At 40.5% G+C, this 20,860-nt stretch overlaps 1 protein-coding gene across 2 annotated transcripts in view; it reads right to left on the bottom strand.

Annotated features, from left to right (window-relative positions):
* LOC122563775 (trans-2,3-enoyl-CoA reductase-like) overlaps positions 1-20,860 on the bottom strand; it is a 143,093-nt gene that overhangs the window by 57,607 nt on the left and 64,626 nt on the right. For both annotated transcript variants that reach the window (XM_043718005.2, XM_043717998.2), the window contains exon 4: positions 6,609-6,712. In XM_043718005.2, the coding sequence (XP_043573940.1) occupies positions 6,609-6,712 (104 nt within the window). The remainder of the gene's footprint in view (positions 1-6,608; positions 6,713-20,860) is intronic.

Below are 20,860 nucleotides of genomic sequence, written 5' to 3'. Positions count from 1 at the left end.
TCTGGTCAAACTCATCTGCACCTTTCTAAAGCCCTTACATATGCCTGGAATTATCCACAATTCTGCATCTGAGTCCTAACCAGAGATTGATGATATTCCTGCATCATTTCTTCAAGTAGTCCAAATCTGTTTTTTGAAGCATCTTATCCTTTATTATCACCTTTAGAGTTTTGTGTACATAGACATCAAGGTTTCTCTGTAATTTACACTTTACAGAATGACCATACACTGTCTTTCTATATTTGTGCTTCTAAAGTGCACAAGTAGATTCTAAGTTGCCCACTTAGAAGTGGATTCCCAAACTGAATGAATACCCCTGCTATAGTTTCAGCAAATTACGGACAATCTTAAAATCACCATTAATTTATATGTTACAGTCTTTACTGAATCTTCCTTATTCTTTTCATAACCCGGCAGCCCTGGGTTGATGGTTGAGCTTTCTTTACTGATTAACAATTCTTAGTACCATGTAATCCATCAGAAATGATCCTATTTTGAAAAATAGGCAAAAGTGAGGACTGCAGATCTGGAAACCAGAGTTTAGATCAGAGTGGTGCTGGAAAAGCACAGCAGGTCAGGTAGCATATGAGGAGCAAAATCTATTTTGAAAAATGTCTTGTGATGAGCAATTTATAACTTTCCCCTCAAAGAGGTCATACTTCAGTAGAAAGGACTCAAAAAATAAGTGGACGATATGAGCCATTTGATCAGTTCTCTGGTATTAAAAGTCAAGGAAATAGTGAAATCTCCAACAATACCTGTTCTATCTTTCTACCAGCCATTCTTTAGTTAGCTGATAAATAACATAACATGATGCTTAATAACCATTGGCAGTAACAGTTATTATATTAATGTTAGTACACCTCATGAAGTCCCATGGTAACATTTGGTCAAAGGTTCACAAAGTTTCTACGCTTGCAGCTCATATTGGAATTGACATGTTACCAATGGTCAGAATGTTATGTGTTTAGGGATGCACACAGCTTTGCTATGACATCAAAGCCACACATGTGGACTAGGTCCATAACCACTTAAATTTTGCTAAGAAGAAAATTCATCACTTTATCCCCTATTTTTCAGTTGAGTGAAATGTGGATTACCAAGAAATATATTCCCATTACCCGTGATGATCTACCATACCTACTATTTCAATGCCCCAGGTGCAGGTGTGAGCTCTACATGACACAGGGGCGCTAAACGTTGAGTGCTGAATATGGGGCAGAGAGACACTGGAAATGGCAGGTGAATGCTGAATATGGACCAAATGGTTGCTGGATAATAACTTGATGGATGCCATACAGGTGACTATGGTGGGGTGAGCAGCTGCAGGCCACGTGATTGAGACACCTTTCTATGAATCATCAATTCTGTCAAGAAGGTTAAACTTGAAGGGGACCACTAAGGCATAACTCTGGCATTACAACTTGAGGAATTTCAGCTATAATCTTTTGTTCCTACTCCTGAACCTAAAATACTAATTTGTAATGGATGCTAATCTTTGATCAATTTTATTATTATCTGCATGAATGTAGTGTTAATTAGAATTTAATTCCTACATTTTGTTTATTTCTATAAAACAGGACAGATGTCGCAGCCCGGAAGGAGTCTGAGAGAGTTCTGGTTTCCAGAAGAGCAAGAAACATTGCCAAAAGGTAAAGTCTTTTCATAAAGTAGCATGCATGACATATTAAATCTGTCAATGCTGAATAGTTCAGAGGAGCAGAAACAATCACTACAGCAAACAATGGCCCTGAAGGATTTGCATTGTAAGATGTCAACTTTAGGACTCTGGATTATATGACACCTTTGTGTTTTGGCTGAAGAACAGCATGTAAGACCTTGTGAGTTCCTGTCAGCAACACACCTGGACACACTAATATTCACGTTGCACTCTGCTCTTAACCTCCTTGATACCTGCTGCTTCCAGGTACCAAAACGAAGCATCACATGAATCAGGTAGTATAATGTTCAATCATGCATCATTGAGATGACAGATGGCCCATTCTGCTACTTGTCAGTATATATCAGGTTCATTTGCGACATCAAACACCAGCTGGAGTGGCAAAGCTCATTATACCAGACACACAATATTGCGCAAACACAAGACTATATCAGAACACAGAATAGTACAGCACAGAACAGACCCTTCTGTCCACTGAGTCTGTGCTGACTGTGATGCTATTCTCAACGAATCCCAACCGACTGTGCATGGTCTGTATATGCCCTGTCTACTCATGTGTCTCTCACTCTGCCTCCTAAATGTTACTGTTGTATTCGTATCTACCACCTCTTCTGGCAGTATATTCCAGGCTCCCAGCACCCTCTGCATTAAAAAAAACTTGCCTCGCACACCTCCTTTAAATTTTTTCCCTCTCACCTGAAATCTATGCCTTCCATTGTTTGACATTTCCACGCTGCGAAAAGATTTTGACTATCCACCCAACCCATTCCTCTCATAATTTTATATACTTCTATCAGACTACCCCTCAGCCTCTGGCATACTGGCAAAAACAATCCATGTTTGCCCAACTTCTCATGATAGCTAATGCAATTCAATCCAGGCAGCATCCTGATCAACCTTTTGGCTCCCTCTCCAAAGCCTCCACATCCTTCCTCTTGTGTGGCAATTAGAACTGCACACAACACTCCAAATGTGACCTACCTAAAATATTCACTGCAATTACATTAATATTTGAACCAAAAATGCCTTTTCAGTACAGTAACAATGAAAATAATTGAACATTTACCATTCAACTTGTGTACAGGTAGAAGATCCTTTATCAGAAATGCTCGGGACCAGCTGTTTTTCGGAATTCGGAATTTTTTGGGTTTCAGAATAGTGAGAGTTTAATGGTGAAATTTTTAAGAATCTTACTGGAGAAGCAGACTTCCAACTAAGAACGTGTGTGTCACACCCCCCACATTGCATCTGAGTGACACACATCAAGTGGGTGTCGACTTGGGTTAACTGTTTGCTTGCCAAACAACCTTGTTAATGAGAAAAAATACTTCACAAAACAACTTCAGATTTTTGAGCTTTTTGGGTTTTGGATGTTCAGATAAAGGATAAATCATCAACAAAAGACAATATGAAACTTCAGAATTCTATTTGCTAAGGGATATAGTTATGTGGTGATGTAGTAATATTGTCATTGGGAGATACACTGGCTAATGCTTCAGGATATGATTTGAATGCCATCATGGCAGATAGTGGAAGTTGAATTTTTAAAAATTCCGAAACTGAAGAAAAGAAAGTCTAATGTTGACTATGAAACAATTATCATAAAAGCCCATCTCGTACACCAATGCATTTTAGGGAAGACGGGAAATCTGCCATTCTTCCCCAGTCTGGTCTATATGTAACTCCAATTCCATAGTAATGAGGTTAATTCATAACTGTCCTCTGAAATTACCTGGTGAGTCACTCAGTTGAATCAACTTGGTACAAAGTCAAATAACAGGAATGAGATCAGACAGGTCACACAGCATTAAGCGAGTTGCTGGAAATGGCAATGGCACACAGAGAACTGTCAACACTGTGAAGACTAAACATCGGGGAGGTTGTGGTCAAGTTGGGAGAGCTGGCACATGGGTTCCTCAAGCAACAAGCTGATACAGAATGGAATCATACTTTACAGATAATATCCATGATAGCACTACTACCAGACCTGGGCAGGTCCTGACTTGCCAGCAGGATAGAATGGCACAGCTGTATACAGTCAGAAGGAAGTTGCCTTGTGAGCATTTTGTGTTGACTTTGCACGCCATGAATTCAAATGGCATCAAGTCAAACATGAGCAAGGAATCCTCCTGCTGGTTACCATCTATAACTCACATTCAGTTGATAATTCAATATTTCTACATGTTGGATGATGCAATTAGGGAGACAGGGCACAGAATGTATACTGTACTGTGATGGGAACTTCAATATCAATAAATAAGAGTGATTTGATTGTGCCACTGCTGATAAAACTGATGAATATTAAGGGACATGATTGGACTTACGATAGGTGATGACGGAGCCAGCAACATGATAAAATGTACCTGTCACAAATCTGTCTTACAATGTCAATAGATCTGATAACCGCACAATTTTTGTGGAAACAAAATTCCCCCTTGGCACTGAGGATACCCTTAATCATGTTATGATGAATTAAATAGTTTTCCAAACCAATAGGTATCATGTTGAATGAAATTGATTTCATAAACAATCAAATAACACAAGAATTGGCATCCATTTGTAGGTTACCAACAGCAGCAGAATTGTACTCAGCTGCAATCTGTAAACTCATGGTCCACTTTACCATTAATGCTTAGCCAGGGGAACAATCCTGGTTCTTGGGAGAATGCAGGAGTTCATTCAGACATGATACTAGACAGTCAAGTGTCAACATGGTGAAGCTATAACACGGAATTAACCAGCAGCAAAAGCAGCATGTGACAGCAAAGCAATTATGCCTAATCTCTGCAGCACTGACACTGCTGAGGTGTGATGTAGTTAAACAATTCACTGGAGGATCACCTAACACACACCCCTCAATGATGAGGGAGCTCACAGTGCATTTGAAAGAACCTTCAACTTGAATACTGAGCGGATGGTCCATTACAGCATCCTCCTGAGATTCTCAGCATCACAGATACCAGTCTTGAGCCAATTTGATTCACTCTACATGATATCATGGAAAAGCTAAAGACAGTGGATTCTGCAAAGACTAGGTGCCCTGATAACATTCAAGCAGTAGTTATGAAGACTGCTGCTCCAGAATTAGCTGCACTCCATTAACTGAGATTTTCCAGTAAAGTTAAAACAGTGGCATCCACCTGACAAGATGGGAAATTGCCCAGGTGTATCCTGTCAAAAAAAAACCCACTGATGTTCAGTTTGGATTCTACAATCTGATTCTAGAGAAGCTATATATATTTCCCAAATGAGCTGCCAGAGGAAGTGGTGACTGCTAGTACAATTACAACATTTAAAAGGCATCTGTATGGGTACACGAATGGGAAGGGTTTAGAGGGATATGGGTCAAAGTAAAAAAATGTGGCATTGGAAAATCACAGCTGGTAGGCAGCATTTGAGGAACAGGAAAGTCGACATTTCGAGCATAAGCTGTTCATCACAAATGTGACGCATTCCTGATGAAGAGCTTATGCTTGAAACACCTACTCTCCTGCTCCTCGGATGCAGCCTAACTGGCTGTGCTTTTCCAGCGCCACACTTTTTGACTCTGATCTCCAACATCTGCAGTACTCACTTTCTCCTGGACATGGGTCAAATGCTGACTAATGGGACTAGATTAATTTAGGATATCTGCTCGGCATGGATGAGTGGGACAGAAGGGTTCTTTTCCATGCTGTACATCTCTATGACTTTGTGAGTCTAAACCTAACCAAAGCAATGTTTGCTTTTCAGGGGGTGTTTATCATGCATTCACTTGAAGACAGAATACAAGATTAGCACTGCGAAGTAAGAATTAACTGCTGCAGATATATTGACTATACTTCTGCAGAACTCACAGAGCCTAGAACCATAGACCTGCATAGTGTCATGAGAATATAATACATCAATGCGAATAACTAGCCTCCTGAGACATTGGGGACTTACCCCTCTCAACCCCGGAAAATTAATCAGATACAGCAGAAAACTTACAATATAATTTTTAAGGATTAAGTAGAACTTCTGTTATTTTTCTGGAGCTATTACTGGAGAAACTTAAAATTAAGCCTGAAAATTCACCTCCAATGTTTCCAGCGTTTGGCATTATTTGATGCTGCTGGAATAACAATTTGAAATGGGTTGCAGCATGTTGCACAGTGAAGTGTATTGCCATGAAAGGAAATACACATAAACTTGTGGAAGAAGAGGTGTGACAAAAGTCCCACATGATGACTGAGGCCTATAACTTACAAGTAAGTTACAAATATTTATTTCCCCTTATTGACCAGAGAACTTTGATTTAGCTTTTCATCCCTCTCCAGACCATATATGGAACCTCATGGTGAATGGTATCTCCACCTGATGCAGAATACACCATAATTATATCGAACAGGCTACATGGGATAGGTGACCTTCTCCTATTGACTTTATCAGAGATATGGGCCAAGCACAGACGTGTGGGACTCATTTAGTTTGGGATTACGGTGGGCATTGACTTGTTGGACTGAAGGGTCTGTCTCTGTGCTGTATGACTCTATGACTCTAGACTTGATGTGATACATAACCCCATGACTTGATCTCAATCTAAAGCAATACTAGTCAAAGTCAGACATGTGTACATACAGTCTCTCAATTAATTTTATGCATAATCTTTGGTACAAGTTTAAAAAGTCAACATTATTGATTTACCAATCCATATTGCATGATTATGTCAAATCGACGGATTTAGAACATATACATTTGGGATAATAATGGCTATTTCTTGGTGGATTTCTGGAGCATGTTATTCAAAATATAAATGCAACCATGCTAGGTGGGAAGGAAACATCACCCTCATTAAAGCAAACATAAAATATACAATTCTAGAGTACTAGTTAGCACTTTAAGCAAAGGAAGATGTTCCACATTCTCCTTTCATGGTTCTGACCACTGTGATGCCATTATGTCTTACCGTAATCCAACTTATCTGGGTCCCCAGATCTCTGAAGTATAATGTAACAATGGAGGATGCTGCAAGGTTCTTAACAACTTTGGTATCATTCAGGAGAGGACCAGCTGCAAACAGGCAAGACAAGAATCAATATTAAGTTAATCTCAACACTTCAGGAAACACAGTGAGTGCTGTAGTTTCTGCATTACTGCAACAATTGAAATAATTCAATACTGGAAGAATACTAAACGAGAAAAAGAATTGTGGATGCTGAAAATCAGAAACAAACGCAGAAATTGCTGGACAAGCTCAGCAGGGCTTGTAGTAATTGAGGAGAGAAAGCAGAGTTAACACTTCAGGTCCAGTGCTTCTTCTGAAGAAAGGGACAAAATGTTAACTTTGCTTTCTCTTCTCAAATAGAGGCAGACCTATTGAATATTGGAAGAATGCTGCTCATGTTATAGTTGTCTAATTATAAGATATAATTTATGTAAAAGGATAAACTAGCTTATTGAAAATAAAAGCTCTAACCAACCCTTTTAAAAATAGAACTCACCAGGAAGGTCTCTGAGATAAAATTAGAGTGAGAATTCTTAGCCCAAAACAGGAAGAGTGAAGATAACAGTGGGATAGAGGACAAAAGTCTCAAATGGATAGAAGATGCTAGAGTCGGCCAAAGAGAGGCGACTCCCTGTGGGGATGAATTGAATTGAATTGAATTTATTGTCATGTGTACCGAGGCCCAGTGAAAAGCTTTGTCTTGTGAGCAATACAGGAAGATCACATATTTAAACAGCATAGATAGTAAATAGTAGGTAAACAGCAGCAAAAAACAAAACACAGGTACAGGCGAATGTTAAAATTTTGTGAGTCCATTCACTATTCTAACAACGATAGGGTAGAAACTGTTACAAAACCAGCTGGTACATGTGTTCAGGCTTCTGTACCTTCTCCTCAATGGCAGAGGTTATAGAAAAACATTGCCAGGATGGGATGAATCTTTAAGAATGCTGACAGCCTTTCCTTGATAGTGGGCTTGGTAGATGCATTCTATAGATAGGAGGTTGGCCTTTGTAATTGTCCAGACCAAGTTCACCACTCTCTGTAACCACCTCCGATCTTGAATGGTACAGTTGCCATACCAGGTAGTGATACATCCAGACAGAATGCTCTCGATGGTGTACCTATAAAAGTTGGCAAGGGTATTCACTGTCATGCCAAAGTTCCCTAGCTGCCTCAGGAAGAAGAGATGTTGTTGAGCCTTTGTTACCAGTGCATCCACTTGAAGAGTCCAAGAAAGCTTGTTGTGGATAACCACTCCCAGGAGCTTGACACTCTTAACTTATTCCAAACCTCTCTGCTCTTAATGTGTAACATCCCGCCGAAAGTCAATAATGAATTCCTTGGCTTTGCTGGCATTCAGAGCTAGGTTGTTCTCAGTGCATCATTTTTCCACATCTTCCACCTCCTGTCTGTAGTCTGTTTCGTCGCCATCTGAGATTCGACCGACTATGGTGGTGTCATCAGCGAACTTATAAATGACATTAGTCTGTATTTGGTGACACCTTCATGGGTATACAGTGAGTACATTAGGGGGCTGAGTACTCACCCCTGGGGGCTCCAGTATTAGTGTTAGTGACAATGAAATATTGTCCCCAGTCTTCACTGATCGCGGCCTATGAGTCAGGAAACTGAGGATCCAGTTGAAGAGAGTCGGGCTTATTCCGAGATCACTAAGTTTAGTAGGAGAAAGTGAGGTCTGCAGATGCTGGAGATCAGAGCTGAAAATGTGTTGCTGGAAAAGCGCAGCAGGTCAGGCAGCATCCAGGGAACAGGAGAATCGACGTTTCGGGCATAAGCCCTTCTTCAGGAATGAAGAAGGGCTTATGCCCGAAACGTCGATTCTCCTGTTCCCTGGATGCTGCCTGACCTGCTGCGCTTTTCCAGAAACACATTTTCAGCACTAAATTTAGTAATCAGTCTCGAGGAGTTAATAGTGTTGAAAACTGAACTGTAGTCAATGAGTAGGATTCTAACGTAGCTGTTCTTGGTGTCAAGATGTTCTCGGGAGGAGTGAGGGGCAAGTGATATGGCATTTGATGCGGATCTGTTGGTTCGATAGGCAAATTGGAGTGGGTCAAGAGTAGTGGGGAGGCTGGAGTTGATTAATGCCATGACCAGCCTTTCAAAGCACTTCATGACCACTGAAATGAGGGCCACTGGGCGGTAGTCATTGAGACATGCTGCATGAGCCTTCTTAGGCACAGGGATGATGTTAGCCCCCTTGAAACAGGCAGGGATAGTGGCCTGCTGCAGGGAGAGCTTGAAGACGTCTGTTTAGACCTCTGCCAGTTGATCGGCGCATGCCCTGAGTGTACAACCTGGTACTCTCTCTGGTCCCATCGCTTTCCTTGGATTCATGCAAAGGAAAGCTGATCTGATCTCTGATGCAGTGACTGTTGGGATAGGTTCGTCAGGACTTGTCGGAATAGTTGTTACCTTTCCGCTGAAATTCTGTTCAAAGTGAGCATAGAAGGCGTTGAGACGATCTAGGAAGGATATGTCATCATCTGTTACCTTGCACTGTCTCTTTTTAGAACCTGTGATGTCATTCAGTCCCTGCCATAGTCGCCAGGTGTCTGTCTGGATCCCTAGTTTGGAAAGGTATTGATCCTTGGCTGCCTTAATGGCTCTGCAAAGGTCATACATGGATTCTTTGTATTTGAGTGGGTCTCTTGATCCGAAGGCCTCACGCCAGGCTTTTAGCAGTTTCTGTATGTCCTGATTCATCCAGAGTTTCCTGTTGGGGAACACCTGGATTGACTTCCTCAATTTAAAGTCCTCCACACACTTGCTGGTAAAGTCTGTGACGGTGGTGGCGTCCAAGGTACCTGCGGCCTGTTTGAACATGGTCCAATTAGCCAATTCCAGGCAGCACCAGAGTTGATCCTCTGCCTCCTCTGACCAGCACTGGGTCTGTATATGTGAGGGAGTCTCCTGCTTGAGCTTTTGCCTGTAAGTCAGGAGAAGAAACATGGCATTGTGGTCGGAGTTCCTGAAATGAGGGCGGGGGATGGAGCTGTAGACATCCTTCACATTGGTGTAGCAATGGTCTAAAATGTTCGGGCCCCTGGTGGAGCAGGTAATGTTCTCATGGTACTTGGGCAACATCTTCCTTAGATTGGCTTGACTGGATGCAGGTACCTTCACAGACAACCAACACAGTGAATTTCATTGCACGGTCTTCCCATCACCACCAAGGACATAATTATTTTCTTTAGCACATGATTCTACGCTTGGCATCTTTGGATGATCCCTCTTTCAAGTATCTGCCCTTTACAGGTCAGCAATCAGCAAGAGAGGACACTAACATTAATTGGCATGAAGGTAAGGCAGATTTTAAGTCAGCGTATGATATTTGAGTTTTAGTTCTGAAGGGTCACTGGACTAAAAATGTTAATGCTGCTCTTCTCCACAGATGTTGCGAGACCCGTTAAGTTTCTCCAGCGATTTCTGCTTTTGTTTCAGAATCTTGCAGTTCTTTGTTTATCTTATGATGTCTGAGTGTTGTGCAGTTAACTCTCTCATGACAGGTAGTAAGTTTGGGACACAATCCTAAAGCGTCTCTCTTTCAGCATTCTGTCAATGTTTGCGTAGACTGCTAAGTTTTCCTGACGTGCAACTTCCTGTGGCACACAGCCCAGCTTTGAAAGACAACACATTCCCTCGAAAAGTGATAGAACGAAACATCACCTCAAGAGATATGTTCTGTACTCCTACTGACCAGGCAGGAGTAAGTTAAGATAATTTGAGTAGAGCAGATCATATCCTATTCCCTGTACATTCCGTATAATGTTGGTGTTGTCTGCATTAAAGTGCAAGGCTCTGGCTGCAGTCAACAATTGCACAGTAGAGTCGCACAGTGTGATGCCACATGCTGCCGGCAGTCAAGGAGTCAATTGCTTTTGAGAGATGGACAGTGTTTGGCCCTTGAGATATCTGAAGAGGATACTTGCCTGTCTAATGTGTGCAACTCAATAAAGTCCAGCAGCAAAATAAAAACTTTACAACAAATATTTTAACCATGGAGGTGAGTATATATTTACAAAAGTGAACGGTTATGTTTCACTCCGGTCATCAATATACAACCCCAGTAATTTTTTTCTTTCTCTGTTTCCTGCTTATTTAAGTCCAGTTCCAACTTTGGCAACTGGGAAGGCAGGAGCCTGATTGGTCTTTGGACCTGCTGGATGGGAAGACATAGACTTTCATCTCTAGGTAGCTTGGGGCCTAAAGGGCTCACTTCAAACAATACATCAGTCTTGCAAAGCTTGCTGGTAGAGTTTGCCAGTTTCTGTCCAGCAAACATGTTATTAGATCATTTAATTTAATGAATAGATGATCCCAGGTTTAATTATCCATGGAATCTAAATCTTAAATTTCAATTAAAACAATATTATTGTTTCTTTCACAAGTGAGTGTTAATCTTTTCCTGGATCATTGTTTGTAAATGTTTTCCACTGCCAAGGTTAAACTGACCACACAGTTATTCCTGAGTTTAGCCTTATTGTTTTCTTTGAAGAAAGATCTTATATTTACCATTCTCCAGTACACATTGTCACTCCAATATACAGAGAGAATTTGAAGATTATAACTTATGCCACTCCAACTTCTTTCATCATTTCCTTCATAATGTTTTGCTTGTTCCTGGACTTATCAGCTATAAGTGCATCCAGCTTATGGGATACCTCCTCTTAATTATTTTAGCTGATTGAGTGCTTCATTTACCTTCACCAGACTATGCCATTCATGGATTCTTCACTTTGACAACGATAGATGGAAAGTTCTCATCCCTTTCTTCTCTCTCTGATTGACCCCACTTTCTCTTTCTCTGATATAAAACTATAAATTCAGTTTTATGTTAACAGCCAATACCTTTTCATATTCATTTGTTGCCTTTCTTCATTTTATATTTCCCTCTGCAATTCCTATGATCGTGATAATGATGACAAAAAGAACTATTGACTGAATTCCATCATCTGACTTTAATACCTGAGACTCTCATGAATTGATTGGTCTTAAAAAGGAAAAACAAACACAGACTTAAAATAGCCATGGCACTCATCTGGTCAAACAGGCTGAGAACTGAAGATGGGTCACAGGACTTGAAACATTAACTCTGTATTCTCTTCACAACTGATGTCAGACCAGCTGAATTTTTCCAGCAAGTTCTGTTTCAGTTTGTTTTAGATCGGCAGTGTCCACAATTCTTTGCTTTATTTTAGTGGAATAAACAAAATAATCTAAACTGAAATTCACAATTTTTATTAAAATACATTTGCAGTTCGTGGGGTTTGTTTGTTTGTTTATCTGGAGTGAGATTCATGGCATGCAGTTCGCCATGGCTCAGACCAGTCTTTCTCATAATTTTCAGTGCTAGCATTTTGAATGATAGAAAATCTGATTCCGCAATCAAGTTTGATTCAGAAAATGGTCTAAGACAGATCAATAGTCTTGGACAGTTACAACTTAGTCAAGATTTTAATGGGGATAGTATTGTAACACCCATGCCCACTTTGGTAAGAAAATATATAAATATTGTAAGGATTGACTTGCCATTACATGTATACAAATTCATCAGTTGCTAAAGAACACAATCTAAAGGAGGTGACTGCTCACTGGCTTTAATTTCTTCCATATTATGACCAATGAGTGTAACATATTTCAACTGGTTTTTCTATCTAATCTAAGAAAAGACATTTGTGTATAATTTGGTTTTTGAGTTGTTAAAAATTATTTCTCATAATTCCTATACCTGAATTGTAGTTTAAGCTATGAAGACCAAAAAGTTACGGCTCACACTTGAAAAACTGACAATTAGTTAAGAAAAGACAACAGATTTGTTAAGGAAAAAATGTACTTAATTAACTTGTTTCAATTGTTTAATGAGGTGGCAGAAAGGCTTGTTGAGTGAAATGCTGTAAACATGGTACTTGAAAAGGGTTCTGATAAAATTTCACTTAATAGCTTTTATAATGATGTTGAAACCCATTGCTATGAACTTGGCTGAGTGAGAGGAAACAGAGAACAGTAGTAAAAAATTGTGTTCTGGACTGGAGCAAGTTATTCTATGGGGCTCCCAGGGATTTTCTTTTGTACCGGAACAATTGTTTCCTCTGTCTATTTTAATGATTAGACTTTGACTCCTCCTTCATAATTTGCAGATGAAAGGGAAAAATGGAAGCATCTCAAATTGTGGATAGTGAGACTTCAAAAGAAAATAGATAGGCTGGTGGAAGTGGAGTGGTAATAATGATCAGATGCAAGACAAGATAAAGGGCACAAGTCTAAAGGGGATGCAGTATCAGAGACACCAGCGTATATCATGACTGGTTGCAGGATAGATTAGAAAAGTAGATGAAAAGTTAGATAGGATTTTGGTTTTTAAAATACCGTACAAAAGCAAGGAGGCTATGGGAAACATTATAACTCTGGCTTTGCCTCAAGTCACTATTGCTTACAATTCAAGTGACAGCACTTTATTGAGCTTTGAAGGGGGATGGTGGCATGTAGAAAACAATTATAGTAATCGTTTCAGTGTTGCGTGATTTCTGTTATGTGGATAAATTGGAGAAGTCGGAGTTGTTCTCCGTGGAGAAGAGAAGAGGAAGAGGGGAGTTCATTCAGGGTATTCAAAATCATGAGGAACCTTAACAGTGCAGAGAGAGAATTGTCCTTATTAGCGGAGGCATCAAGTATTAGAGGAGATCAATGTAAGGTTAATTAGGCAAAAGAAACAGTGATGACATGAGGAAAACAGTATTGTGCATTGAATAGCTGGGACCTAGAATGCATTGCCAGAGAGTGAGTTGGAGGCAGTTTCAATCAGGGGTTTTCAAAAGGTATTGAGTAAGAACATGAAAAGAAAAGTTTTGGAGGTCTAAGGCAAGATGTGAGGAAATTGGACTGGTTGGATAACATTTGCAGTGGGTTAGCTATGACATTATGGCCTGAATGGCTTCCTCCTGTAAGGATCGGTCTCTATTGTTTTTCTCTTTGTATGTGCATGAACCTCGAGATTATCTAAATCTACACCCATGTTAAAAGGCACTGAGCTGCAACCAGTATCTCAAAATGCCAATGTCAATTCAAATTCAATTTTACCTGGCATCCTACACATAATTCACGATTTGTTCTCAGGCATCAAACTAAGCACCAACACTGCTGATTATCTACTTCACCATCTAAAAGACAGAGGCTAGACAGTGCAATATTTAATTATAGTAACTTCTCATAATTTAAATGTATAATTTATCAATGACTTAGCAGAATGATGAAAGATAAAATAAAAACGTTAATGTACACAACTTGACATAGGACATCAAGGGCCAGATTTAACAGGACTGAAATGTTCTTCAAACTAGCCATATTCTCTCTATCTGGCACATTGCCAGGCATCAATCTGATGTGCTGCTTCCCAGTTAATTGCACAGGAGAAACAGCAGAACTGGAAGGAAAAAGCCTTTTAGGAATGAAAAGAGTTTGGCTTACTTTCAACACTTCCAGTGATGTATGAAATGACTGGAGCCAGGCTTCAAGTCAGTGCTCAGTAACCACTGGACCACGAAGTAAAGCAGCTTGTTCAAACAATTTTCCTTTCAGTCCACTTTGGTCTGACCAATATGTTTCTCCTTTGCAAAGGATTTTTGATGGATTAGTCCCTGTTGTCGGTGCTACGATTATTTGAGTGCTAAATGCAAGATAACACATTCAACTACACATTATTATCTGATGCTTTTCGTACCTTGTTTAAATTTTGAACAGGAAGCTGTCTTATAGAATGAGAGGTGATTGCTTGAATTAATAAAAGTGACAATATGTAATTTCATAAAAGCTTAGTGTAATCAGAATAGGTGAAAGTTGGAAGCAATTGTTATATCCTCCACTGTACAATTTCATATATTAAGTAAAATTGAGGTGAGTATTCAACATGTGCATTGGGATTAATTCCTCAATTTCTCCAGCTCCATACATTGACATAGCAACAGCCTCGATGTTAGGCCATAAGGAATAGGAATAGGTGTAGGCCATTTGGTCCCCTGAGCACATTCTGCTATTCAATACGATCATGGTTGATCTGATACTCCTCACGCTTCCTTGCATGCACTTTTTTCATAATCCTCAGTTGTCTACTGATCAAGAATCTATGTATCTATTTCAACCTTAAACACATATAAAGACTCTGCCCCCACAGCTGTCTATGTGGTAAGAGGTTCCAAAGGCTAAAACCCTCTCAGAGAAGAAATTCCTCCTCAACTTAGTCTTAAATTGCTGCCCCCTTATTCTGAGACAATGTCTTCTGCTCCTAGCCTCTCCCATAATGGAACATTCTCTCAGTATTTACCCTGTCAAACCCCTCAAGAATCCTGTGGGCTCCAATGAGATCACATCTCATTCTTCTAAAGTCCAATAGGTAGAGTCCCAAGCTGTTTAACTTTTGTTCACAAGACAATCCCTCCATAACATAGATCATCCTAGTTAACCCACCCAGAGCTGCCTTAAATGAAATATCTTTTCTGAAATAGAAACTGCTCACAGCACTCCATATGTGGTCTCACCGATCTGTACAGTTGTGGTAACATTCCCCAGTTGTATACTTCACAAGGAATAAAGAGTTGAATTGAAGTAGCACGTCAGGATATTGAATTTCAAGTATTCAATTTCAAAGTGTTTCAAGTATTTATGCTGGCATAATATCTACAAGTAGTCCTTCTTAGAATATTTAGGGTTAGTATAAATTCATTGTATTAGTTTACATACATGTACAATTGCACACCTTCTTCTAGATGTCATTGACACACACACACGCACGCACACACACACACATCCAACTCAGCCTCCTTCTGTCATCTTTATCATCATAAATCCCAGTCTTCAGTAACAAGTGGTTTCTTGTGCAGGATAGAGCAAACAATGTGGCAGTATAGGACTTGATAACGGTGATGTTATACACCCATGGTTCTGACTGTTCACGTCCCTGTATACGTCGTTCCTGTGCAGCTTCAGCACACATATGCACTTGAAAAAGTGAAAAATCGACCGGTACTTTTGTGTTTCCACAAAAAGTAGGGAAATTCCAGTCTGCCAAAGTGGCATCTCATCAACCTACTCAAATCATTAAATGTGTCATTGACACTGTTATCAACAGCACTTATTCACACGTAAAATAATCAATGATTTTCAGTTTGATTTCTGCCAGGACCACTCATTGTGATCTTGGCATATACATGAAAATATGGTTAAATTTAATATGCGAAATAAAAGTGACTGCTTTTGACATCGTGAGAGCATTTAACCAAGCACAGGGCATATTGTTTAAAAAGCTCCTGTTGCACTAAAGCCATGGAGAATGAGGTGAAAATGGTCATTGCTTGCCACTTATCAGCCTGGATCTGAATGCTGTGTACAAGCTCAAGCAACTACATATCTGAAAAAATGGCAAATGGGTCTAAACACTGGGACTTGCAATCAACAGCAAACAAGGCCATTTTATTAAACACCAATAAAGGTAAGGTCATTATGAAAGTGATGTTTCCTCTAGAGATGCTGGGTGCATCCAACGCCGAGCCCCTAAACCTCAGGGTGACTCAGCTGCAAGAATGACAGAAGGATGACTGAAAATCAATGTAGATATTGTGATTTTGCCTTGTTTCTAGTCTCACACTCTTTGCATCATAAGCCTCATAATAGACAGGCGCCTCAACATTCACAAGGTACATCCAAGGTCAGAACCTGGTGCATCAAAGTCCTGGTCTATTTTCTCACTATTCTTTGCACTCCTGCTGTGCTATTGTGACATTATGACAGAACTGCTCAGGACATTCAGCACCATTATATGTTTTTAGCTAGCACATATATTGAAAGGGCACAGTTATTACCACACTAGTGTTCCCTTAAATATTCTGATTGTCGTTATGTCCTTTGAAAGCCAGCTGAGGTAATATTTTGTTACAGTTTTTGATACATTGAATCGTGGAGCAGGCTTGAAAGGTGGAATGATCTACTCCTTTTCTTTATTTTTCCAGGCTTCCATATTAATGTCAACTGATTCAAATGTTGAAAGTAATGAAATTCTTCATAAGGTCCTATAGGAAACAATACATTCATGACTGCATTTTTACTGCTTAAAATAAACCGATATTTCTATTCTTAAAGAATAAAATATATGTTATGATCTCTTGAGACATTGCTCAGTGTTATGACCAAATACAGAGTAGTGAGTAAATCCCCCCCTCTCTTTCCTGAGGTTGCTATTACAGAGTTTGAATTCTTTAGAAGTGTGGTCGTGCTTGAAATCTGCACAAAGGCCAATATCCTATCATCATGTCACCCTTTATTTACACGTACATGGCACTAACTCAGCTAGCTCAGAGTTGCCTCCTAAAGTGAACAGAATCTCTGAAACTCCTGTTTATATCTGTCAGCCAGGGCTCCTGGATTGGACCAGGTTAACGCCCTCAATCAGGAAGCTCATATTCTATGGGTCCACCTGGCTGACCTCATTCCAATCACTACAGTTCCCACTTTCATATGCATTTGAATGTGTATTAAAATTAGGAAAATGCCACATGGATATCTTTGAGTTAATTAGAATGAAAGGAGTTAGCTTATTGAAACTCACTCAGGCATTGAATAAAATTATTTTTAAAATTCCCAAATACCACAGCATGTATTGACATTTAAGTAAACAGAATAACATGCAAGCTGACAGGAATAGGAATTGAAATAAAAACATTCATGATCCTTTGATGAAAGAAATGTGTTGATTCTTCTGTGTTGTGTTTCAGATGCAATTCTTCTGGTGACAGTTGTACAGCAGTTTTCCGTGTCTTCAAAGATGTTGATTCACGACGGTATTCACCCAGGGCTGATCACTTTTTTCTTCCAGAGAGAGAGAGAGAGACAGCCCTTTTACCCTTCCTGATATTACTGCACATTTCTGAATGCCTTTATTATATTTGTAGCAAATTATCACAGCTTGTATCATGGCTACTCACAGGAGGTGGGACTGATATGTGAAAAACCTGATTATTGGCCCGCAACAGGATCAATTCAATTTTACAGAAGGAGTATTGATGTTCCATTATCACAGTATCCCTGTTATGCTTTTTGATATAGTCAATCGGTGGGAAGCGGAGTGGGGGAACCATTCTTCCTCTTTGCACACAGTATTTAAGTCTTTGTTCTAAATATCCCTCCTGTCGAGAAGTTGTGTCCCTACAGGCATTTAAATATTTCATTATGAGCTTTATATTTCAAATTATGAATTTTAATATCCCTGTCATTACCCCTTGAGTAGCCTTTTCTGGGGAGGGGGTGGAGTGGGGGTAGTCATGCCTAGTCATTACACATTCCCTTTGTGTATTTCTGAGAATTTGGCTATAAGGTCTAGTGATTTTGATGGTCACTCTTAACTGCTCCAGTCCATTTTTATCTCAACCCTAAAGACCAAGTATTTTAAGTTAGTCAATAAAGCTTTAAAGTTTATTGGTTCTTACCTTGTGCCATAATGATATAAGACAAGATTAAATGTAATGTTTAGATAAAGTGTGGTTAAATAGAGGGAATAATTGGACAAAGGTTGACAGTTGTTAGTGTGAAGTTAAAACAAAAGAATCAATTCTTGCTTTGTATTAAAGTTAACTGTATTTCATTATTTTTAAATAAGTCACAAAATGGTGTGGGATGTGTTTGGCCATTTGAATGGATTAGAATGCAGATGTATCTGTGCATTACAACTGGAAGTTGGTGAGATTTAGGCTGCAATTAGAGTTTGATGGGTTTACAAAGGAAGTTTAAACGAGTCCTCGTTTTTCTGATGTGCGGGGCTGTGATTTGTGAACTGTCTGCATCCTGTCCTGTCTAGCAAACTTTTCCTGCTGCCTCATTTGTCTGATTGTCATTTTCAGTCAAGCATGTTCCAGGTAGCTGGCTGGCTGAATGATGAGCAGTTTGCGTGTAATTCAATATTCTAGCTACCCTGCAGCTCTTAAAGGCAGGCTGACTGTCTTAAAGGAGGGATGTGCTGAATAGAGAAAAACTATTGCTGACTGCCAGGACTGCAATTGACTGCTAGTAAAAACAAGTTAAAGAAACAACAGGGGAAAAAAAACTGATAACGCTGAAACTCATGGTTGCGGCAACGGGTTATGTTTCTGCAAGGGCCCTTGAAGACTTCCAAAGGGAATGAGATTAATTGGCAAGGGAGATCATGTCCTTGCATCCGACTCCAAGGATATGATAACAGTGCTGTAAGGATTTCAATTCCCTTACATGGGTGGACAAAACCAGTCAATGCATTTTCTGAAGGATATCTTCTACTCAGCACCACACCAACTTCAGACACTTTCCAATGCATTGCTCCCTCATCGATCAACCTGCAGCAATCCTCAATAGTAAGGATTCTGGCAGAATATTCACACCCTTCACCTCATCCCCACAGATCCTTTTAAGCAGATGAATCTCACCTCAATGTCTCACAATCTGCTCAGTCCTCCAGTTAATCAGTAATGCCATGCACACTGTGCAAATACTGTATAACTCAGTCATTGATATTGCTCCCTTACTCTTGCAAGACAAAGTCATGTAGCATTGTAGTATGCAGAGTGGAACCGATGGGCTAAATACATCTGTGTCACCTCAACCATACGGAAGACAGCATCTGCTGCCCATTCCATCAATCTCACTCTCATTTTCAGTGTTCTCAATGTGTTATTGTGTATATACCTTCTGAACTCCTAACTTGCTTTCAGTGTTGATGCCCATTTCATGAGTAACACCATCTTAGAAATGCAAAACTTGCGCCCACACCTCCCCCCTTACTTCCCTCCAAGGCCCCAAGGGATCCTTCCACATCTGCCACAAATTCACCTGCACCTCCACACACATCATTTACTGCATCCGCTGCACCCGATGTGGCCTCCTCTATATTGGGGAGACAGGCCGCCTACTTGTGGAACGTTTCAGAGAACACCTCTGGGACATCCGGACCAACCAACCCAACCACCCCGTGGCTCAACACTTCAACTCCCCCTCCCACTCCACCAAGGACATGCAGGTCCTTGGACTCCTCCATCGCCAGACCATAGCAACATGACGGCTGGAGGAAGAGCGTCTCATCTTCCGCCTAGGAACCCTCCAACCACAAAGGATGAACTCAGATTTCTCCAGTTTCTTCATTTCCCCTCCCCCCACCTTGTCTCAGTCAAATCCCTCGAACTCAGCACCGCCTTCCTAATCTGCAATCTTCTTTCTGACCGCTCTGCCCCCACTCCCACTCCGGCCTATCACCCTCACCTTGACCTCCTTCCACCAATCGCATTTCCAACGCCCCTCCCTCAAGTCCCTCCTCCCTACCTTTTATCTTAGCCTGCTGGACACACTTTCCTCATTCCTGAAGAAGGGCTCATGCCCGAAACATCGATTCCCCTGCTCCTTGAATGCTACCTGACCTGCTGCGCTTTTCCAGCAACATATTTTCAGCTAACACCATCTCACTCTGCTATGGGATTGAAGGTCCTATTCAAACATTGTCCTGTGACCATCACCTTGGTGAATCTCCAGCATTTCAAGGCACTGTTCATGAATGAAGTGAAGTTTGGAGAAGAGTTTCCTGAAAGACCTTGGTGGACACAACCTTCCTCGGAAATGTCTACACGTCTTCCCCTGCAAAGAGAAGTTCATCTCTGCAGTCTCTGCTATGTGTTTCTGACAGGCTGATCACTGACCAAGACACTTCAATTACCAGAGCAATTACAGTCCTGTGTGTGAGCAGATGACCAAACCCTCTGCCCTCCAAAACTGGAAGAGAAGTCAGTTCCTACCTAATCTAGCAAATCACCTGAACACTTCCAAAGCAATCCATAGAGCTTCCTATTACTTTTTACCAAAAGGAGAAAAGCAAAGAACACCTCCCCTGAAAGCTAAAGCCCACTGTTTTAAACAGAGCTGGTTTGAGAGTTCCTAATGCAGTTAAAACGGCTTGTGAGTGCTTCACAATGGTGACCAGAAGGTTGTTGTGAAACTTGAAATGGTTCAGAAAAGAGTTACAAAGATGTTGCCAGGGTTGGAGGGTTTGAGCTACAGGGAGGAGCTGAATAGGCTAGGACCGTTTTCCCTGGAGCATTGGAGGCTGAGTGCTGACCTTATAGAGGTTTATGAAATCACGAGGGGATGGATAGGGTAAACACGGTCTTTTCCTTGGAGTAGGAGAG

Source organism: Chiloscyllium plagiosum, unplaced genomic scaffold (assembly GCF_037043375.1).
Source record: "Chiloscyllium plagiosum isolate Xiang-an unplaced genomic scaffold, Cpla_swu_hap1 HiC_scaffold_2, whole genome shotgun sequence".
NCBI lineage: Eukaryota > Metazoa > Chordata > Chondrichthyes > Orectolobiformes > Hemiscylliidae > Chiloscyllium > Chiloscyllium plagiosum.
Note: the sequence above shows the minus strand (reverse complement) of the source record. Positions and strands in the feature narration are given on the sequence as shown.